Source organism: Balaenoptera physalus (genome assembly GCF_965194825.1).
Source record: "Balaenoptera physalus genome assembly, chromosome: 19".
NCBI lineage: Eukaryota > Metazoa > Chordata > Mammalia > Artiodactyla > Balaenopteridae > Balaenoptera > Balaenoptera physalus.
The window spans coordinates 10,448,337-10,464,646 of record NC_138900.1 but is presented as its reverse complement, the minus strand read 5'-3'; the positions used below and the strand labels follow the sequence as shown (position 1 = coordinate 10,464,646).

Genomic DNA, 16,310 nt, shown 5'->3' with positions numbered 1-16,310 from the left:
GAGAGGACTCGGGATCACTCAGATTCTCAGGAGTGATTAGAGAACCAGGATTGGAAAGTGATCAAGAACACCACGAGCAGCTGGCCTCCAACCAGAGCCCAGCCACGATCACACCACAGAACCCGTCTGATGAGGATACACTGGTGCCCCAGTGACCACTGGACCTTGGTCATCTCTCTGCCTCGGCTGCCCCAGAAACGGGCTGTGTCTGCTAGCTGTTACGTGGAACAAATCACGCTGAAACTTATTGGTGAACAACAGTAATCATGGTTGCAGTGGGCCAGGATTGGGGGAAGGGCTCAGGATCTTGGGTGATTCTGGCTCAGGGTACGATCAAGTGGCACTTGCAGCAGGGCAGCTGGGGGCTGGACAGGCATCCCTCTGCAGTCTCAGACCTCTCTCCACGTGGTCTCCACGCTTGCTAGTTTGCGCTTCCCCACAGCATGCCGGCCTCAGGGTAGTCAGACTGCTTACACGGTGGCTGAAGCCTTCGCAGAAAGTATTCCAGTGACGCAGGCAGAAGCTACATGGCTTTTTCTACGTAACCTTGGGAGTCGTGGAGCGTCACTTCGTGCCGCATTCTAATGGTTACATGCGAGTCACAAAACTGCACAGGTTTAAGAGGAGGGGACGTAGACCTCCATCTCTCAGTGGAAAGAGTGTCAAGATCAGGTTGTACACAAGTGTGTGGGGGGGCGTCCCTGGTGGCGCAGAGGTTGGGAATCCGCCTGCCAATGCAGGGGACACGGGTTCAAGCCCTGGTCCGGGAAGATCCCACATGCCGCGGAGCAACTAAGCCCGTGCGCCACAACTATTGAGCCTGAGCTCTAGAGCCCGCGAGCCACAGCTACTGAGCCTGTGTGCCACAACTACTGAAGCCTGCGCGCCTAGAGCCCGTGCTCCGCGACAAAGAGAAGCCACCGCAGTGAGAAGCCCGCTCCCCACAGCTAGAGAAAAGCCCACGCGCAGCAACGAAGACCCAACACAGCCAAAAATAAAAATAATTAATTATTTAAAAAAGGAGTGTGTGGGATGAGAGCTATTATCACAGCCATCTTTGCAAAGTAGAATCTGTCCCAGCTGCCACAGCAGGAATAGATTAGCCAGGCTCTGTTTATTTGGCATTGCTAGCACCTGATTCCAAAGTATAGCGGGATTCGCCAAGCTTAGGTCACCTGAGCTACAACGGAGGCAGGAAAGAAACATTTGTCCTTACTGGTTTCAACAGAGGGTAACAGGCTTTCGGATGGCAGGGATTCTTTTTAATGTGGGAAGGGGATGCACATGTTAGTCAACCCTCCCTCCAAAAAGCCCATGACCGTCCACCCCTTTGAACACTCAACATCAGTATGTATCCTTTGCTCTACACTTACATTCTCTTCCCCCAAAAGTTCTTTTTTAAAAAATTTTTTTTTTATTTTTGGCTGCGTTGGGTCTTCGCTGCTGCACGCGGGCTTTCTCTAGTTGCGGTGAGCGGGGGCTACTCTTTGTTGCGGTGCGTGGGCTTTTCACTGCGGTGGCTTCTCTTGTTATGGAGCACGGGCTCTAGGCACGCGGGCTTCAGTAGTTGTGTCTCCCGAGCTCTAGAGCACGGGCTCAGTAGTTGTGGCGCACGGACTTAGTTGCTCTGCAGCATGTGGGATCTTCCTGGACCAGGGCTCGAACCCGCGTCCCCTGCATTGGCAGGAGGATTCTTAACCACTGCGCCACGAGCGAAGCCCCTGCCAAAAGTTCTTATCTAAGCTCTCCCTGCACAACTGACTCTTGTACAACCAAAAATGCATCAATCACACTGCCGCCCTAGACAACAAAAAGTTTCTCTTTTTTTCTTTTCCTTTTCAACCTGATGAGGGGAATTTATTCTTAGTTTTTCTCATCAATATTTTGTTATGTTCAATGTACAGATATTTACATAAATATATTTAATCATCACTATCATTTCTTTTTTTTTGACAATGCTGCGTGGCTTGTGGGATCTTAGTTCCCCAACCAAGGATTGAACCTGGGCCCTCAGCAGTGAAACCTTGGAGTCCTAACCACTGGACCACCAGAGAATTCCCTCATTTCATATTTTTGATGCTCTAACAAACCCGGAAACTTTCTGGGACCCAGAACTTTCCTGGGAACGAGATATGTATATTTTTATCAACACAAACTTTCAGTAGTTACATTTTCCAGTGCAAGTCTGGAATCCTTGGGGAATAGACATTCCCCCTCCAAATGTGTCATGATTCCTATATTCCACAAGCTGTGAACCAGTTTTAGAGTTAACCATCCCACGCTACAGTGTAAGATAATGGGATAAACACAGAGAAAAGATAGGATTTGTTAATTAAAATGTATAAGTATCTACACATGGGACAGCATGGATGGAATTGGAAAATTCATTGATTCCACAAATACTTTCTCAGCTTCTCCTCACGCCAAGCACTGTTCTAGGCACTGGAGATATAGTGGTGAACAAAACCAAGTTCCTGTTCTCTTGGAGCTTCTGTGCAAGACAACAAAAAATAAATATGTGGTGGTGATAAGTGCTACAAAGGAAAAATGTAGTGAGATAAAGGGCTGGGATAGCAGGAGTTGCTAAATGAGATAGGATGGTCAAGGGAAGCTTTGTGATAAGGTGATAGAGATTTGAAGCAAGTCAGGGAAGGAGCTATGGCAGGAAAGAATGTCCCAGGAGAGGGAAGAGCAAGTGCAAAGGCCTTGAGGCTGGAACACGCCTGGCGTTGGAGGAACAGCATGGAAGCAAAGAGACCACTGTGGCAGGAACAGTGCTAGCGAGGGGGAAGAGAGGGGCAGATGGGGTCACGGAAGTAGAGGACCAGATCTAGGACCTTGTGCGCCATGGAGAGGACTTCAGCTTTTACTCTGAGTGAGAGGAGCCGTGGAAGGGTGCTGACCAGAAGAGTGACAGCAGCTCACTCACATTTTAATGGGATCCCTCCGGCTGTTTTGTGGAAATAAATTGTAGGGGACAAAGGCAGATGATATTTCAGTACTAGTTTCTGCAAGTCTGTGAGGAACCGTGCTGGTATTTATGACTTCCCTCCTTCATACACACGCCATAGAATCCTCACCTACAATCTCAGCTGGTTGGACTCTTGAGGAAGGTGGAAGGGAGGGTGCTGATGAGAGGGCGCCTAGCATCCCAAGCAGTAGGTACATGAGCCAGGGCCAGAGCCGCAGGGGAGTGGGTGCCTGGGGTCACCGTGTGTAAGCTTGTCCCAGGGAGCACTTTTGTCCACGCGCGAGTTTACATGTGCATCCTGCGATGATCCGGTCCGGGTGGGGTTTGCACGTGAGCCTGTGTGCTTCTGCGTTTGAGCCTTGCAAACCTTCCCTGAGTGCCTGCTCCGAGTCCGGCCTTTGCAGGGCAGTGCTGGGGACACAACAGTGACCGAAACAGCCCTGGCTCTCCCCTAACCGGCTCCCGGTCCAGTGCGGGAGACAGACTTGTCCCCAGACAGAGATGACCCAGAATGGGCAGGGCTGGGGTGGGGGAGCCCAGAGGAGGCACCTGACTCAGCCTAGGGGAGCAGAAAGGGCTTCCTGAAGGAGGGGATGGTGCAGCTAATACTAAAATGTCACCTCTCCCAGTATAACAATTGCTCTCCTGTATGGACAAAGTAGCCTTGACCAGTCTAACCAATAACTCCGAGGCTGACCTGTAATCTAAGACTTGCCTGGTGTCTGACCAGTGACCACCCCACCCCCATCTGATCAGAGGCCCGGGGAACCTCTCCCAGCATGACCAGCTGCCCCCTATTCTGAGCAGTGTTGAGGGCTAGCTTCTCCCAGGTAACCAGTGAAATCTCACCCCCATCCCCCAGCCAGCGTCTAGGGATTTTGTCCCAGTCAGGCCTGGCTTGTGAGGAGCCGTGCACAGTCTGATCTGTGATCCCAAGTCTGACCTGTGACCCTTCCTTCTGACCCATGGCAGGGGCTCCTCCTCCCTTCCCTCAGGTGCCCTGGCCTCCCCCCCTCCCCCACTCACCTGCTACTGCCAGCCTGATTCTCTTCCCCTCCCCCCAAAGTTGGGAGGGAGTGAAGGGAAGAGAAAGAGAGGAAGGGGGGGTGGCATTCCTGGGATTCCCTGGATGGGGGGAAGAGAGGGAGGGCCCTACAGAGGAGAGCAGAGGAAAGCGCACCCCACGGCCCCAGTATCTATCACAGAGGCCTGGGCAGACCTGGGATTTGAAGACCATTAGATACAAGAGATTGAACTGGTGGGTTCCAGGCCACTGGTCAGACAGGAAAGCAGCCTGGTGCACTGGCCACTGGGGAGGCTTCACAGGGCATACTGGGAGAAGCTGTTCTAGGCCTCTGGTCAGGCTGGGGATTGCTGGCTGGACTGGGGAGGCCAGTGCAGGCCACTCGTTGGACCGGGGCCAGCTGTTTTAAAACGATGAGGCGAGCCCAGGCCACCTGCCACGGGGGGAACGAGTCCCCCGGTCAGATTGAGGGGGAGAGAGAGGGTCCGCGGTTGTCCAGTGAGGTCCCCGCTCGGGACACCGGCTGGACTGGTCAGTCAGGCCACCCGCCGCGGGCGCTGGTCAGCCTGAGCCTGACACCCCGCGGGCTGGGGGCGGAGGGAGCCCCGCTCCCGGCTGAGCGCCGGGAGGTCGGCTCCGGGCAGTGGGAGGTCCTGGCCCGGCGCCCGGGTTTGGGGGGATCGAGGGGGGCCGGGCGGGGCGGGGCGGGGCTACCTGGGGCGGGGCCTCCTCGCTCCAGCCCTGCGTCCGCCGAGCCCCAGCCCGGGCCCAGTTGTTTCCTCCACTGCCGCCGCGCCCGCCGCCGCCGCCGCCCGCCACCTTGAACATGGAGCCCCCGGACGCCCGGGCCGGGGCGCGCGGGGCCCCGCGGCTGCTGGTGTTCGCGCTCCTGCTGGGGGCGCACCCAGGTATGGCTCGGGCTGAGAGCAGGGGGCGGCCCCTGGGAGCCCCCGGGAAGGGAAGAGGGGAGGGGCTTTCACCGACCCAGGAAGCCTAACCTGGGGACCCCAGGGAGGAGGGATATGGGAGCATCGGGTGCCCCTCCCAGTGAGAGACCTGGGGACAGCCAGGCAGAGGGGCTGGGGATCCACTGCAGTGGGTTAGAGGCGACCTAAGAAGTCGCGGGACCCAGGAGCGCGGGCTCTCCGCTCCCTCCCCTACTCAGACCCTGGGATCTGCCCCCAGAGGTCCAGGCTTTCAGTGGCTGGAGCTTTCCCCGGCACAGAAGAGACCAAAACAGATCTCCCCGCTCAAAAGTTGTCAAGTTTTGAGAGGGTCAGGGACGCTGTGGCGAGAAACCAACAAGTCACGTGCATTTGAGGGTTCTCCCCCATGTAGATTCAGAGCCCAGACTCAGAAGGACCCGCCTGCCCCGCCTCCACCTCCATGGGAAAGGGCTGGGGCACCAGCCGTGACAGCGGAACCAAGTGTTTCCAAATGACAGCGCCCCCTTCCCGGAGGCCCCAGATGATAAATCCACACACACCTGCATGGTGGTGGGAGGAGGGGAGAAGGCCCTGAGAGGCTGGCAACAGAGGGACAGAGAGATGAGAGAACTGGCGGAGAGAGAGAGCTCTTCGTCTGCCCTTGCTGTCTGCCGCTCAGCCCCAGCCCAGGGCACCAGCTTGCTCCCACCTCCCTCCCAGGGGGCAGGCCTGAGCCACAGGTGGGTGCCTGGGAATCCAGGCCCCTGGCACAAGCATGGCAAATAGTGGGTCCCCAGGGGCAGAGCTGGGCCAGGCTGGGCGGGGAAGGGAATGGAGGTTCTAAGAACTGAGAGCTCAGGCCAGGATGCCAGGCCAGAGAGTGAAAGAGCTTGCTTTCCCGATGCGAGCAGCTCTATCTGCCAGGATCCTGGGACAGGAGTGCCGGCCCTCAGCTCCCTTCTCCCTGGGGACCCAGGATCCGGGGCCTCAACCCTATACTGTTGTGAGGTGACACACTGCTCTATCAAAGAGTCAGAGGGGCCAAGGAGCGGGTAGGGGGCTCGGGCAGGTCTGAGCCAGCCGGTCCCTCCCACATTCCTGAAACCTGCCCAGCCCTGTCCCCCTCACCGCGCCCACACACCCACCCTGCCTCGGCTCCGGCCCAGCCCCAGCCTCCCACTCCTGAGGGAGAGGGCCAGGGGCAGGGCCGGGCCACATGGAGACTGAGAGAGACACAGAGACCGGGAAACTAAGAGATGGAGACCCAGGGTGAGGGACACACGTGCAGAGACGGAGGCTAAGATGAGAGAGAGATGGTTATCCCACATCACTGTGCCAAGCCCTATGCAAAGTGCTGGAGGCAAAGGAATGAGCCCACCCAGCCCTGCCCTTGAGGGGCGTTTGGTCTAGTGAGAAAAGCAAGGACAGACACGATTTGAGCCCAAGAGGATTGAATGGAGGCCACTGGGGCCCTGGGTGGCCCAGGGGAGGAGCGCTTAGTTCTGCAGGTGAAGGGCGAGATGGAGAGAAATGCTGATGGGATCTGAAGCTCAGAGGCGCAGAGATGAGAGATGAAGGGAGAGAGGAGCTGGGTCCTGGGGGAGGAGGGGCTGGGGGCTTGGATCCTGGGGCTGAGGGAGGAGGGGTTGGGGACCTGGATCCTGGGGCTGAGGGAGGAGGGGTTGGGGACCTGGATCCTGGGGCTGAGGGAGGAGGGCCTGGGGGCCTGGATCCTGGGGCTGAGGGAGGAGGGGCCAGGGGCCTGGATCCTGGGGCTGAGGGAGGAGGGGTTGGGGACCTGGACTCCTGGGTCTGAGGGAGGAGGGGCCGGGGGCCTGGATCCTGGGTCTGAAGGAGGGGTTGGGGGCCTGGACTCCTGGGTCCTGGGGGAGGAGTGTCTGGAAGACTGCCTACTGGTGGTGGTGGGAGAGAGCTCAGTCACCCTCCCGCAGGTGCCAAGGCTGAGGTGCGCCTGTCTGTGCCCCCTCTGGTGGAGGTGATGAGGGGGGAGCCTGTCACTCTGGACTGCACCCCTTTGGGGGCCCATGACCATTTCGTGCTGGAATGGTTCCTGGTGAGTGCTGCTGGCTGGGGGCCAGGGGATGCCAGAGGGGGGCCTGAGGGTCAGGGCGCAGTGGGGCTGCAGACGTTCATTCCCTCATCAGAGCCCAAAGACCCCTAGAAGCTCCACCAAGCTGCCTTTCCATTTTACAGGTGGGGAAATGGAGGCCCAGCAAGGGGAAGGCCCTCTCCAGGGTCCCCTGGTGTGCGGGCACAGCCGAGGCTAGAATGAAGAAGTCCCCCTTCAGAGCGCTGGCTCTTGAGAGAGGACATTTAGAGGCAGACACCCAGAAAGCACGAGCCTGGGGGGTGGAACTAAAGAGAAAAAGAAAAGAATGGGGAGAGACAGGGAGGGAGAGGGAGACAGGTGGGAACAGAGTGAGATGGCGAAAGAGGGAACCAGAGAGAGGAAAATGTGACAACAGACAGGGAGCAGGGGGGGGGAGGGGTGGAGAGAGGGACAGAGGGACCAGAGAGAGAGAGAGAACGTGAGGCAGAGACCCATGGAGCAGCAGAAAGAAAGGGACATCGAGGAGGGAGGGCCGGGCTGGCAGGCAGCCCCCAGCTGAGGCGCTCCCCCGCCCACAGGCCGACCGCTCTGGGGTCCGCTACCGCCTGGCCTCGGCCGAGCTGCATGGCACTGAGCTCCAGGACAAGGTGCACGACTCCCGGGGCCGCAGCCCCCCATACCAGCTGGACTCCCGGGGGCGTCTGGTGCTGGCCGAGGCCCAGGTGGGCGACGAGCGGGACTACGTGTGCTTGGTGAGGGCGGGGGCAGCGGGCACTGCCGAGGCCACCGCGAGGCTCAATGTGTTCGGTGAGTGTCTGGGGCGCCCCCCGCGAGCCGCCCTGGGAAGGGGCAGGCCGGTGAGAACCCCGGGAAGGGGCTCCTGACAGTAACATCTCTCCTGTAGCGAAACCAGAGGCCACCGAGGTCTCCCCCAACAGAGGGACACTGTCTGTGATGGAGGATTTCGCCCAGGAGGTACCTCGGGCCACACCTTGATTCTAGGGTTCTGGGGGCGGAGGCGGCTGGGGACCTGGTCTCCTGCATCCTAAGGTCAGGAGGGGCTGGCGGCTTGGGCTTCCACGTCTGAGGAGTAGGGTGCTGGGAGCTGGACTCCTGCGTCTGGCTGGGGAGAAACCCTAAGGGAGGCGGACCCAGACTTCAGGGTCCTGGCTCCGAGCCCAGTGCCGGCCTGTGTCTGCCCCAGATAGCCACCTGCAACAGTCGCAATGGGAACCCGGCCCCGCAGATCACGTGGTACCGGAACGGGCAGCGCCTGGAGGTGCCCATGGAGGTGAACTCCGGTGAGCACGCCGGAGCCCAGCTAGACTCCCCGGGGGGCTGCGGCTGCGGCGGGGGCCGGGGCCGGGCTGGCTGACCGCCTCGTCCTTCCCGCTCTCCCAGAGGGCTATATGACCAGCCGCACCGTCCGGGAGGCCTCGGGCCTGCTGTCTCTCACCAGCACCCTCTACCTGCGGCTGCACAAGGCCGACCGGGACGCCAGCTTCCACTGCTCCGTGCACTACCGGCTGCCCAAGGGCCAGCACGGCCGCCTGGACAGCCCTTCCTTCCGCCTCACCCTGCACTGTGAGTCCCCGCCGGCCTCCGACCGCCCTGACCTTGGACTCTACACATCCCTGTGGCCTGACCCTCCAGGCTGACCCACGACCTGCCACTCCCGTCTGGCCTTCCACTCCCTTCGCTCGAGCTGCAGTTTGTACTGGCTTCTGGCCTTTGATCTCTGAGCTCAAATGGTAGCACGAGCCCCACCCTGACTTCTGACGCCACCCCCCCCATAGCACCCTGAACCCCACGGAGTTTCATGACTAAACGTTGTGCCCCATCCTTTCACACCACGTTGGGTCCCCTGAATCTCACACTGACCTGTCACTCACACCAACCTCTGACCCTTGACCTGTTCTCTCAGCCTATCTCAACCTCTGACCTCGGGTCCCTGATCTCAGAGTAAGTGTGAACCTGAGCCTTGAAAGATAGAACCTCTAACCTTTCACTGACCTCTTTCCCTTAATCCAGCCCTGCCTTTTGCCGTTGACCCTGATCGTGAGTCTGCCCTTTGCCTTAGATCCCACAGAGCACGTGCAGTTCTGGTCGGGCAGCCCGTCCACTACTGCAGGCTGGGTTCGCGAGGGTGACTCTGTCCAGCTGTTCTGCCGGGGGGATGGCAGCCCCAACCCGGAGTACACGTTTTTCCGCCTTCAGGTAACTCACCCCATCATTCCCTTGGAGCCGCCAACCTCTGACCCCTGCACCATATTCACCTGCACCAACTTCCGACCTTTCACCTTGGTGGTCCCTGGCTTAGCAAGGCACCTGACCGGTGTGACCCAGGAGCTATCAGGACCTCCGACCTCTGATTTGAGAGAGTCCTGACTCACCGTGATGCCTGACTTGGATGACCCCTGACCTAGCATGACCCTGCCAGCCTAAGGCATCTCCTGAACCAGGTTCCTCATTCCTGGTCCCCCAGGACAAGCAGGAGGATGTGCTGAAAACAAATCTCGAGGGGAACTTGACCCTGGAAGGGGTGCAACGGAGCCAGAGCGGGACCTACGGCTGCAGGGTAGAGGACTACGACGCCGCCGAGGACGCGGAGCTCTCCAAAACCCTGGAGCTGCACGTGGCCTGTGAGAGTCCCGGGAGAGCGGGGAGGGGGGTGCCTGGCACCAGCCGCCTCCTCACCCTCACCGCCCCGCAGCCTGCCTCCAACCCTTTCTATGGTCCCTGCCCTGGTCCAGATGCCCCAGGCCCCTCCAGTCTCCCACACAAGGCAGCCAGAGAGCCCTTTCCAAAGCACAAAAACCTGACCTTCCTCTGCTTGGAACCTGCCATGGCTCCCCAGTGCTCTCGGGAGAAAATCCACGTGCCTCGCCATGGCCTTCAAGGCCCACCTGGCTGGCCTCACCTTCGGCGGACCCTTCTCCCGGCCAAGGCATTCTCCCCATCACACCACAAGCTCCTCTCCTCTTTCCTGCGATAACTCCCCATCCTCTCTACCATCCATTCCTGATCAATCTCATGGGTCCCAGTCTTCTAAGAAGCCTTCTCTGTCCACCTGCACCCAAGCCCTGTGTGAAGGCCCTGTCCCTCCTCGACGCTCCTTCCACCTCCCGTCCTGGGGCTAGACCCTGTGCCAGAGGTTGGCGACACCTCTGTGAACAAGACAGCCCCGTTCCTGCCACCACAGAGCTCCAGGTCCGGTAGGGGAGACAGATGGTAAACGCTGAACAAGACGCTTTGAGTAGCGATCCTGCATCTACTGGGACTAACACAGAGGGATGGGATAAGGAATTGCCTGGCGAGCGGGGATTATTTTACATTGGAGGTGTTGGAGGCTGCATCCCTAGGAAGCAGATTCTGACTGCAGGCAGGAAATTTATGGGGAGTGCCTTGGGATCCACACCTACTGGGGGGTGGGGAGGGGAAGGAAGCAGGATTGGGCAGGGGGGGAAGTTGGGCTTCAGTCTAAGGAAGACCTCGGTCGGCCCCACAGGGCACTTGGAGGCTGGGATATCCCCAGTTAGGGCGTGGGGGCCGGGCCTTTATACGCCCCCACATCAACCCATTATTGGCTGTGGGCTGCCTGGGGGAGGAGGGGACATGACCTTGAACGAGGGGCTCTCTGAGGCTCAGGCAGTTTCCAGAGACGGCTGACAGCTGAGGGCTGACAGCTGACATCTTTGTCAACAGCTGGGGGAACAAATCCTTCAGTGCCAAAGGGGAAGCCTGAGTGTCCACAATAGAGGGTCAGAGAGGCCTCTCTGAGAAGGGGGAATTTGAGTAGGAAACCAAAGAACGGAATCAGAAATACAAAGAGCCAGAAAAAGAGCATTCCAAGCCAAGCAAACAGCACATGCAAAGGCCCTGAGGCAGGACCCAACTTGGCATACTGTAGAACAACAGGGAGAGAATAGGGTAGCTGGAGCTCCTGGGATAAGGGGGGAGGGTGGGAGATGAGGGTGAAGCAGTGGGCAGGGTCGACCAGGCAGAGTCTTTTGGCTTCATCAAGAAATGTGGCCTTGATGCCCATGGTACTGGGGAACCACCGCAGGATTTTAAGCAGAGGCAAGGGCTGACCAGTGTGTGTTTTGAAAAGATCCCTCTGGCTGCTCAGCAGAGGATGGACCAGAGAGGATAAGAGTCTTGCCCAGTAGGGAGACCAGCGAGGAGGTGACTGCAGCCATCAGGGCAGTTGGACCCTGGGGTCAGAGGTGGAAAGAAGTGAGAAGATCCAATTGGGGGGGCAGAGCAGAGAAATATTTGATGAAAGGATGGGTAGTACAGAGGAGAAGGCCAGGGTTTGGGTGGTAAGTCAGAGAAGGAGCACCTCACACCTCCAAGGTTATCCATTGACCTTGGGCCCAGACATCAGATCTGGAGGCAAGTGGTCGAGGTGGGCATGTATTTTGGAGTTAGACTCCTAGATCTGGGCTCGAGGGCCCGGCTGGGAGAGTGGAGAGTTCATGGCGCTGGGGAGAACTTGGCATTCTCTGCTGACGATTGTCCATTCACATCTGCACCCCCAACAGCCCTGGAGAGTCCCTAACCGAGTGGGTGAGGGTCCGGGGAAGGTGACAGTCTGTACCCCCCTCCAGACCTGGACCCCCTGGAGCTCAGCACTGGGGAGGAGCTTTCCTTACCCCTGGGCAACAGCACAACCGTGAACTGCTCCGTGCGAGGCCTGCCCACCCCAGCCCTACGCTGGACCAAGGTGAGAGGGAAAGACGTCCCCCCAGCACAAGACCCCCCGCTTCCATCGACCCCTCCCTTCTCTCACGGCCGGCCTGGCCTGCTCTTTCTCTCCCCACCCAGGACTCGGTACCCCTGGGGGACAACCCCACACTCTCCCTCCGCTCCATCACCTTCGATTCCGCCGGCACCTACACGTGTGAGGCCTCCATGCCCACGGTCCCCATCCTTAGTCGCACCCGGAGCTTCAAGTTGCTGGTCCAAGGTTTGGGGGCGGGAGCAGGCTTGAACAGGGGTAGTGTGGGAGAGTGGGGGGCCAGGACCAAACAAGACAGGGGTCCACGGCTGGTCCTTCTCTCTCTCCTCGTTCTCTCTCCCTCTGTCCCCTTCCCCGGGGTGCCTCCCGCTCACCTCCTTCCCACCCCACCACCCCCAGGGCCACCAGAGTTAAGGGCAGAGGAGACTCAGCCCAAGGCAGAGGGCAGCTGGAGGGAAGGAGATGAAGTCAGGCTGATCTGCTACGCACGCGGCTACCCAGAGCCCAAACTCAGCTGGAGCCAGTTGGGCGGCAGCGTAAGGGACCCTCCTCTGCGTCCTGAACCCTCTGGGACCCTTCCCAAGTCCCTGCCCCCTCAACGGCCCAAGCACTGTGTCACCCACCCCACGCCCCTCCGCCGACCGCTTCCTCTTCACCTCTGCCCTCACCCGAGCCCTTGACCCCGTGAGCCCAGGCCTGACACGAGCCTCCACAGCTAGCAGAGCCAGCCCCCGGAGGCCAGGGCTGGGTGAGCAGCTCCCTGACCCTGAAGGTGACCAGTGCCTTGAGCCGAGATGGCATCTCCTGTGAGGCCTCCAACCCCTACGGGAACGACCAGCACGTCTTCCACTTCGGCACTGGTGAGTAACCACAGTGGTGGGACAGGAGCCGGGTGCGGGGCAGACAGAGCGCTGCTGGCTGACCACCTCCCGCTCCGTCCTGCCCTGCAGTGGCCCCGCAGACCTCCCAGGCTGGAGTTGCGGTCATGGCCGTGGCCGTCAGCGTGGGCGTGCTGCTCTTCGTCGTGGCCGCCTTCTACTGCATGAGACGCAAGGGGCAACCCGGCTGCTGCCGGCGGGGGGAGAAGGGATCTCCGTGAGTGGCCTGCCACCTTGAAATTGACCTCTCGAACCCAACTCTGACCTCACCCCCAACCTCTACCCCAAACCAACCACATCCCCAACTCCAGCTCCGTCGCCAGTAAGGTGCCGTCCCATCTCCAACCTCAGACCTGATCCATGACCATCCCCTCCCCCCTCCTCATCCCCAGCTACAACCCCACCCAACCCATAAGCACCTCCCGACCCACCCCAAGCCCACCTTAACCCCAGTCCCATCCCCAGTCTCATCCCCACCTCTGATCCCAACCCCAACCCATAACTATGCCCAAACCCACCCCAACCCCAGTTTAACCCCATCTGTACCCCAGCCTCCTCTGCCCCAACTCCAACCCCATCTCCAGTCCCAACCCCAAACCCAGCCCATAACCATCACCAAACCCGTCCCCGTCTAACCTCCTCCCCAACCCCAGCCATGTCCCTAACCTCACCCCAAACTCCAGCTTCCTCTCCATCCCCAACCCCTCCCCCAGCCGCATCCTCAACTCCAGCCGGTACCCAGCACCAAACGCAGCTTCAGCCACATCCGCATCCCCAAGGCCCCCCTGCAAACCCCATCCCATTCCCATTCCTAACTCCAAACCCATCCCCATCTGACCTCATCTCGAAGCGCAGCCACACGGCCACCCTCGGCTCCAGTCCACAGCCATCCCCACACCCATCCTCCAAACCGACCCCAGCGACATCACCAGCTCCAACTCCAACAGCATCTTCGACCGTGGCCTCAGCCTATCCCCAGCCCCAGTGCCACTACCACCTCCTACCCCATCCCAACCCGTTCCCACCCATCCCCAAGTCCATCCCCATCCAACACACGCCGTGCCCAGCTCCTTCCCCGGCCGTGACCACCTCCGCCATGCTGCCTCCTCCCGCTAGGCCACCTGGGGAACCTGAGCTGAGCCACTCGGGGTCAGAGCGGCCGGAGCAGACGGGCCTTCTCGTGGGGAGTGCCTCTGGAGGAGCCAGGCATGGGAGCAGGGGCTTTGGAGATGAGGTGCGTGAGGGCCTGGGCACCCTGGTGAGAGGGGACTGCCGGGGGTAGAACAGCCTCTATGGGCCCAGGCTGACCCCTCCATCTTCTCCCCAGTGCTGAGCCCGAGGACCTCCCAGAGGCAGTCACTGAACCCGACCTGGAGTTGCGGGCACCAGAAAACAAGCCCTGCGCACGCCTCCGCCTGCCCCCGCCTTCCCGGCCTTCCCTCATCCCTCTCGGGCCCTCCCTTCCTTCCTTTGTAGGCTGGGCAGGGACCACAGCAGCCCTACCACTGCTGGGAGGGAGGAGACCTTCCTCCAGGGAGTATGACTCTCCCAGGCCCCAGAATAGCTCCTGGACCCAAGCCCAAGGCCTGGCCTGGGACGAGACTCGAGGGTCGGCTGGCCGGGGCTATTTTTACCCCCTGCCTCCACTGCTGGTCCCCCCACCTGACGTCCTGCTGCAGAGTCTGACACTGGATCCCCACCTCACCCCCCGCCCTGCCCTCGCCCCCTCATCTGTGGACACTGGAGTCTGGAATAAATGCTGTCTGTCACGTGGACACCATCCTGTGGCCAGAGCCTCCTCTGGGGGATGAAAGGGGAAAGAGGCGCAGGTGATTCTCCCCTCCCCCCTGGCCCTCCCGCCCCCTTGCTGGACCTCGGGGGAATCTGATGTCATGGAGAAAGAAATGAGAGAGAGAGAGAGAAAGAGGTGACTCAGCTGGATGAGGGTGGAAGAGAGAGGTACTGGGGGTCCATCCAGAGGGAGCTGAGCCTGGCCCCTGAGGACCAGTGCCTATTTGCGGGGCGGGGTGCTGCCCCCTTAAGTAAAAGTTCCCAGTCTCTCTTGCCGGAGACCCAGGGGAATTGAAGCTTCCAGAGGAAAAGCTCTCTCTGAGCCGTAGAGTGGATGGAATTAGGGATTTAGCTGTCTACTCTGAGGGTGGCCTAGTGCCTGCAGCTGAGGACTCCCTGGGGGAGGAGGGGTGACTTGGAGGAACCCCAGTGAAGGGGCCTGGGGCAGGGAGAAGAGAGGGTAGAAACGGCAAGGCCAGCTAGAGAGACTTACTGAGGCAGAGGAAGAGGGATTTGAAAGGAGGATGGAGAGGCTTAAGGGGAGGTAGAGGGATGGACTGGGGCAGCTCAGAGAAGAGAGAGAGCCATTGAGTCAGACAGACAGAGATTTGGGGAGAGAGGCAAAGACAGACAAATACAGGCATACCTTGGACCTATTTCCAGTGCAGTTCCAGACCACGGCAATAAAGCGAATATCACAATAAAGCGAGTCACATGAATTTTTTGGTTTTCCAGTGCATGTAAGTTATGTTTGCATTATACTGTAGCCTAGGAAGTGTGCAATAGTGTTATGCCGAAAAAAACAACGTGGGACTTCCCTGGTGACGCAGTGGTTAAGAATCCACCTGCCAATGCAGGGGACACGGGTTCGAGCCCTGGTCAGGGAAGATCCCACATGCCGCGGAGCAACTAAATCCGCGAGCCACAACTACTGAGCCTGAGCTCTAGAGCCTGCGAGCCACAACTACTGAGCCCGTGTGCCACAACTACTGAAGCCCGCGTGCCTAGAGCCCCTGCTCTGCAACAAGAGAAGCGACCGCAATGAGAAGCCCACGCACCACAATGAAGAGCAGCCCCCGCTCACCGCAACTAGAGAAAGCCCGCGTGCAGCAACGAAGACCCAATGCAGCCAAAATAAATAAATTTATTTAAAAAACCAAAAAAAAAAAAAATGTACATACCTTAACTAAAAAACACATTCTTGTTAAAAACGCTAATCATCATCTGAGGCTTCAGTGAGTCATAGCGGTCACATCAAAGATCACTGATCACAGATCATCATAACAAATAGAATAACAAGGAGAAAGTTTGAAATATGGCAAGAATTATCAACAGAGACACAAAGCGAGCAAAGGCTGTTGGAAAAATGGCACCAATAGACTCCCTCGACACAGGGTCGCCACGAACCTGCAGTTTGTAAAACATGCAGTATCTGGGAAGCGCAATAAAGCAAAGTGCCATAAAGAGAGGTAAGCCTGTAGAGACAAAGACAGAAACACGGAAAGAACTGGGATTCAGAGAGATCGTTCCAGTTAGAAAGGAAGAGAAAAAAATGTTTGAAAGGAGCAGCTCTGAAGCAGTGGGAGGGGGTTGGGGGGGGGGGCGGACATGTGTGACTTTGGGCAAGTGACTTCACCTCCCTGAGTCCATCAGATGGAGATAAATCACACTTGGGCCGTGGATGGCCACGGGGAGGAGTGGGAGGAGCCATCCCTGTGCAAGGCATGCTGGGAGGTCTCTGCAGGTGGCCCCACCCCCTGTCATCAGTTTACTCAGCCACAAAATGGACCAAGTGAGATCTGTGGTCGTGCGAAGTTGGAGCCATGCGAAGTTGATGCTATGGGAGCCTCCTTGTAGGGAACTGAGCAGATGCCCAGAGGCCCCAGGGCAGAAGAGCTCACAGTGGCC

The 16,310-nt window shown here is 58.9% G+C and overlaps 1 protein-coding gene across 1 annotated transcript; it reads left to right on the top strand.

Annotated features, from left to right (window-relative positions):
• The first annotated feature begins 4,745 nt into the window (after positions 1-4,745).
• BCAM (basal cell adhesion molecule (Lutheran blood group)) lies at positions 4,746-14,391 on the top strand. Its single transcript, XM_082438723.1, has 15 exons — positions 4,746-4,903; positions 6,874-6,995; positions 7,571-7,799; positions 7,897-7,967; positions 8,197-8,293; positions 8,394-8,576; positions 9,073-9,209; positions 9,478-9,634; positions 11,603-11,718; positions 11,820-11,961; positions 12,133-12,269; positions 12,449-12,593; positions 12,684-12,828; positions 13,728-13,845; positions 13,939-14,391. The coding sequence occupies exons 1-15, from the start codon at positions 4,822-4,824 to the stop codon at positions 13,942-13,944; spliced, it is 1,887 nt and encodes a 628-aa protein (XP_082294849.1). The 5' UTR covers positions 4,746-4,821; the 3' UTR covers positions 13,945-14,391.
• Positions 14,392-16,310: the final 1,919 nt, after the last annotated feature.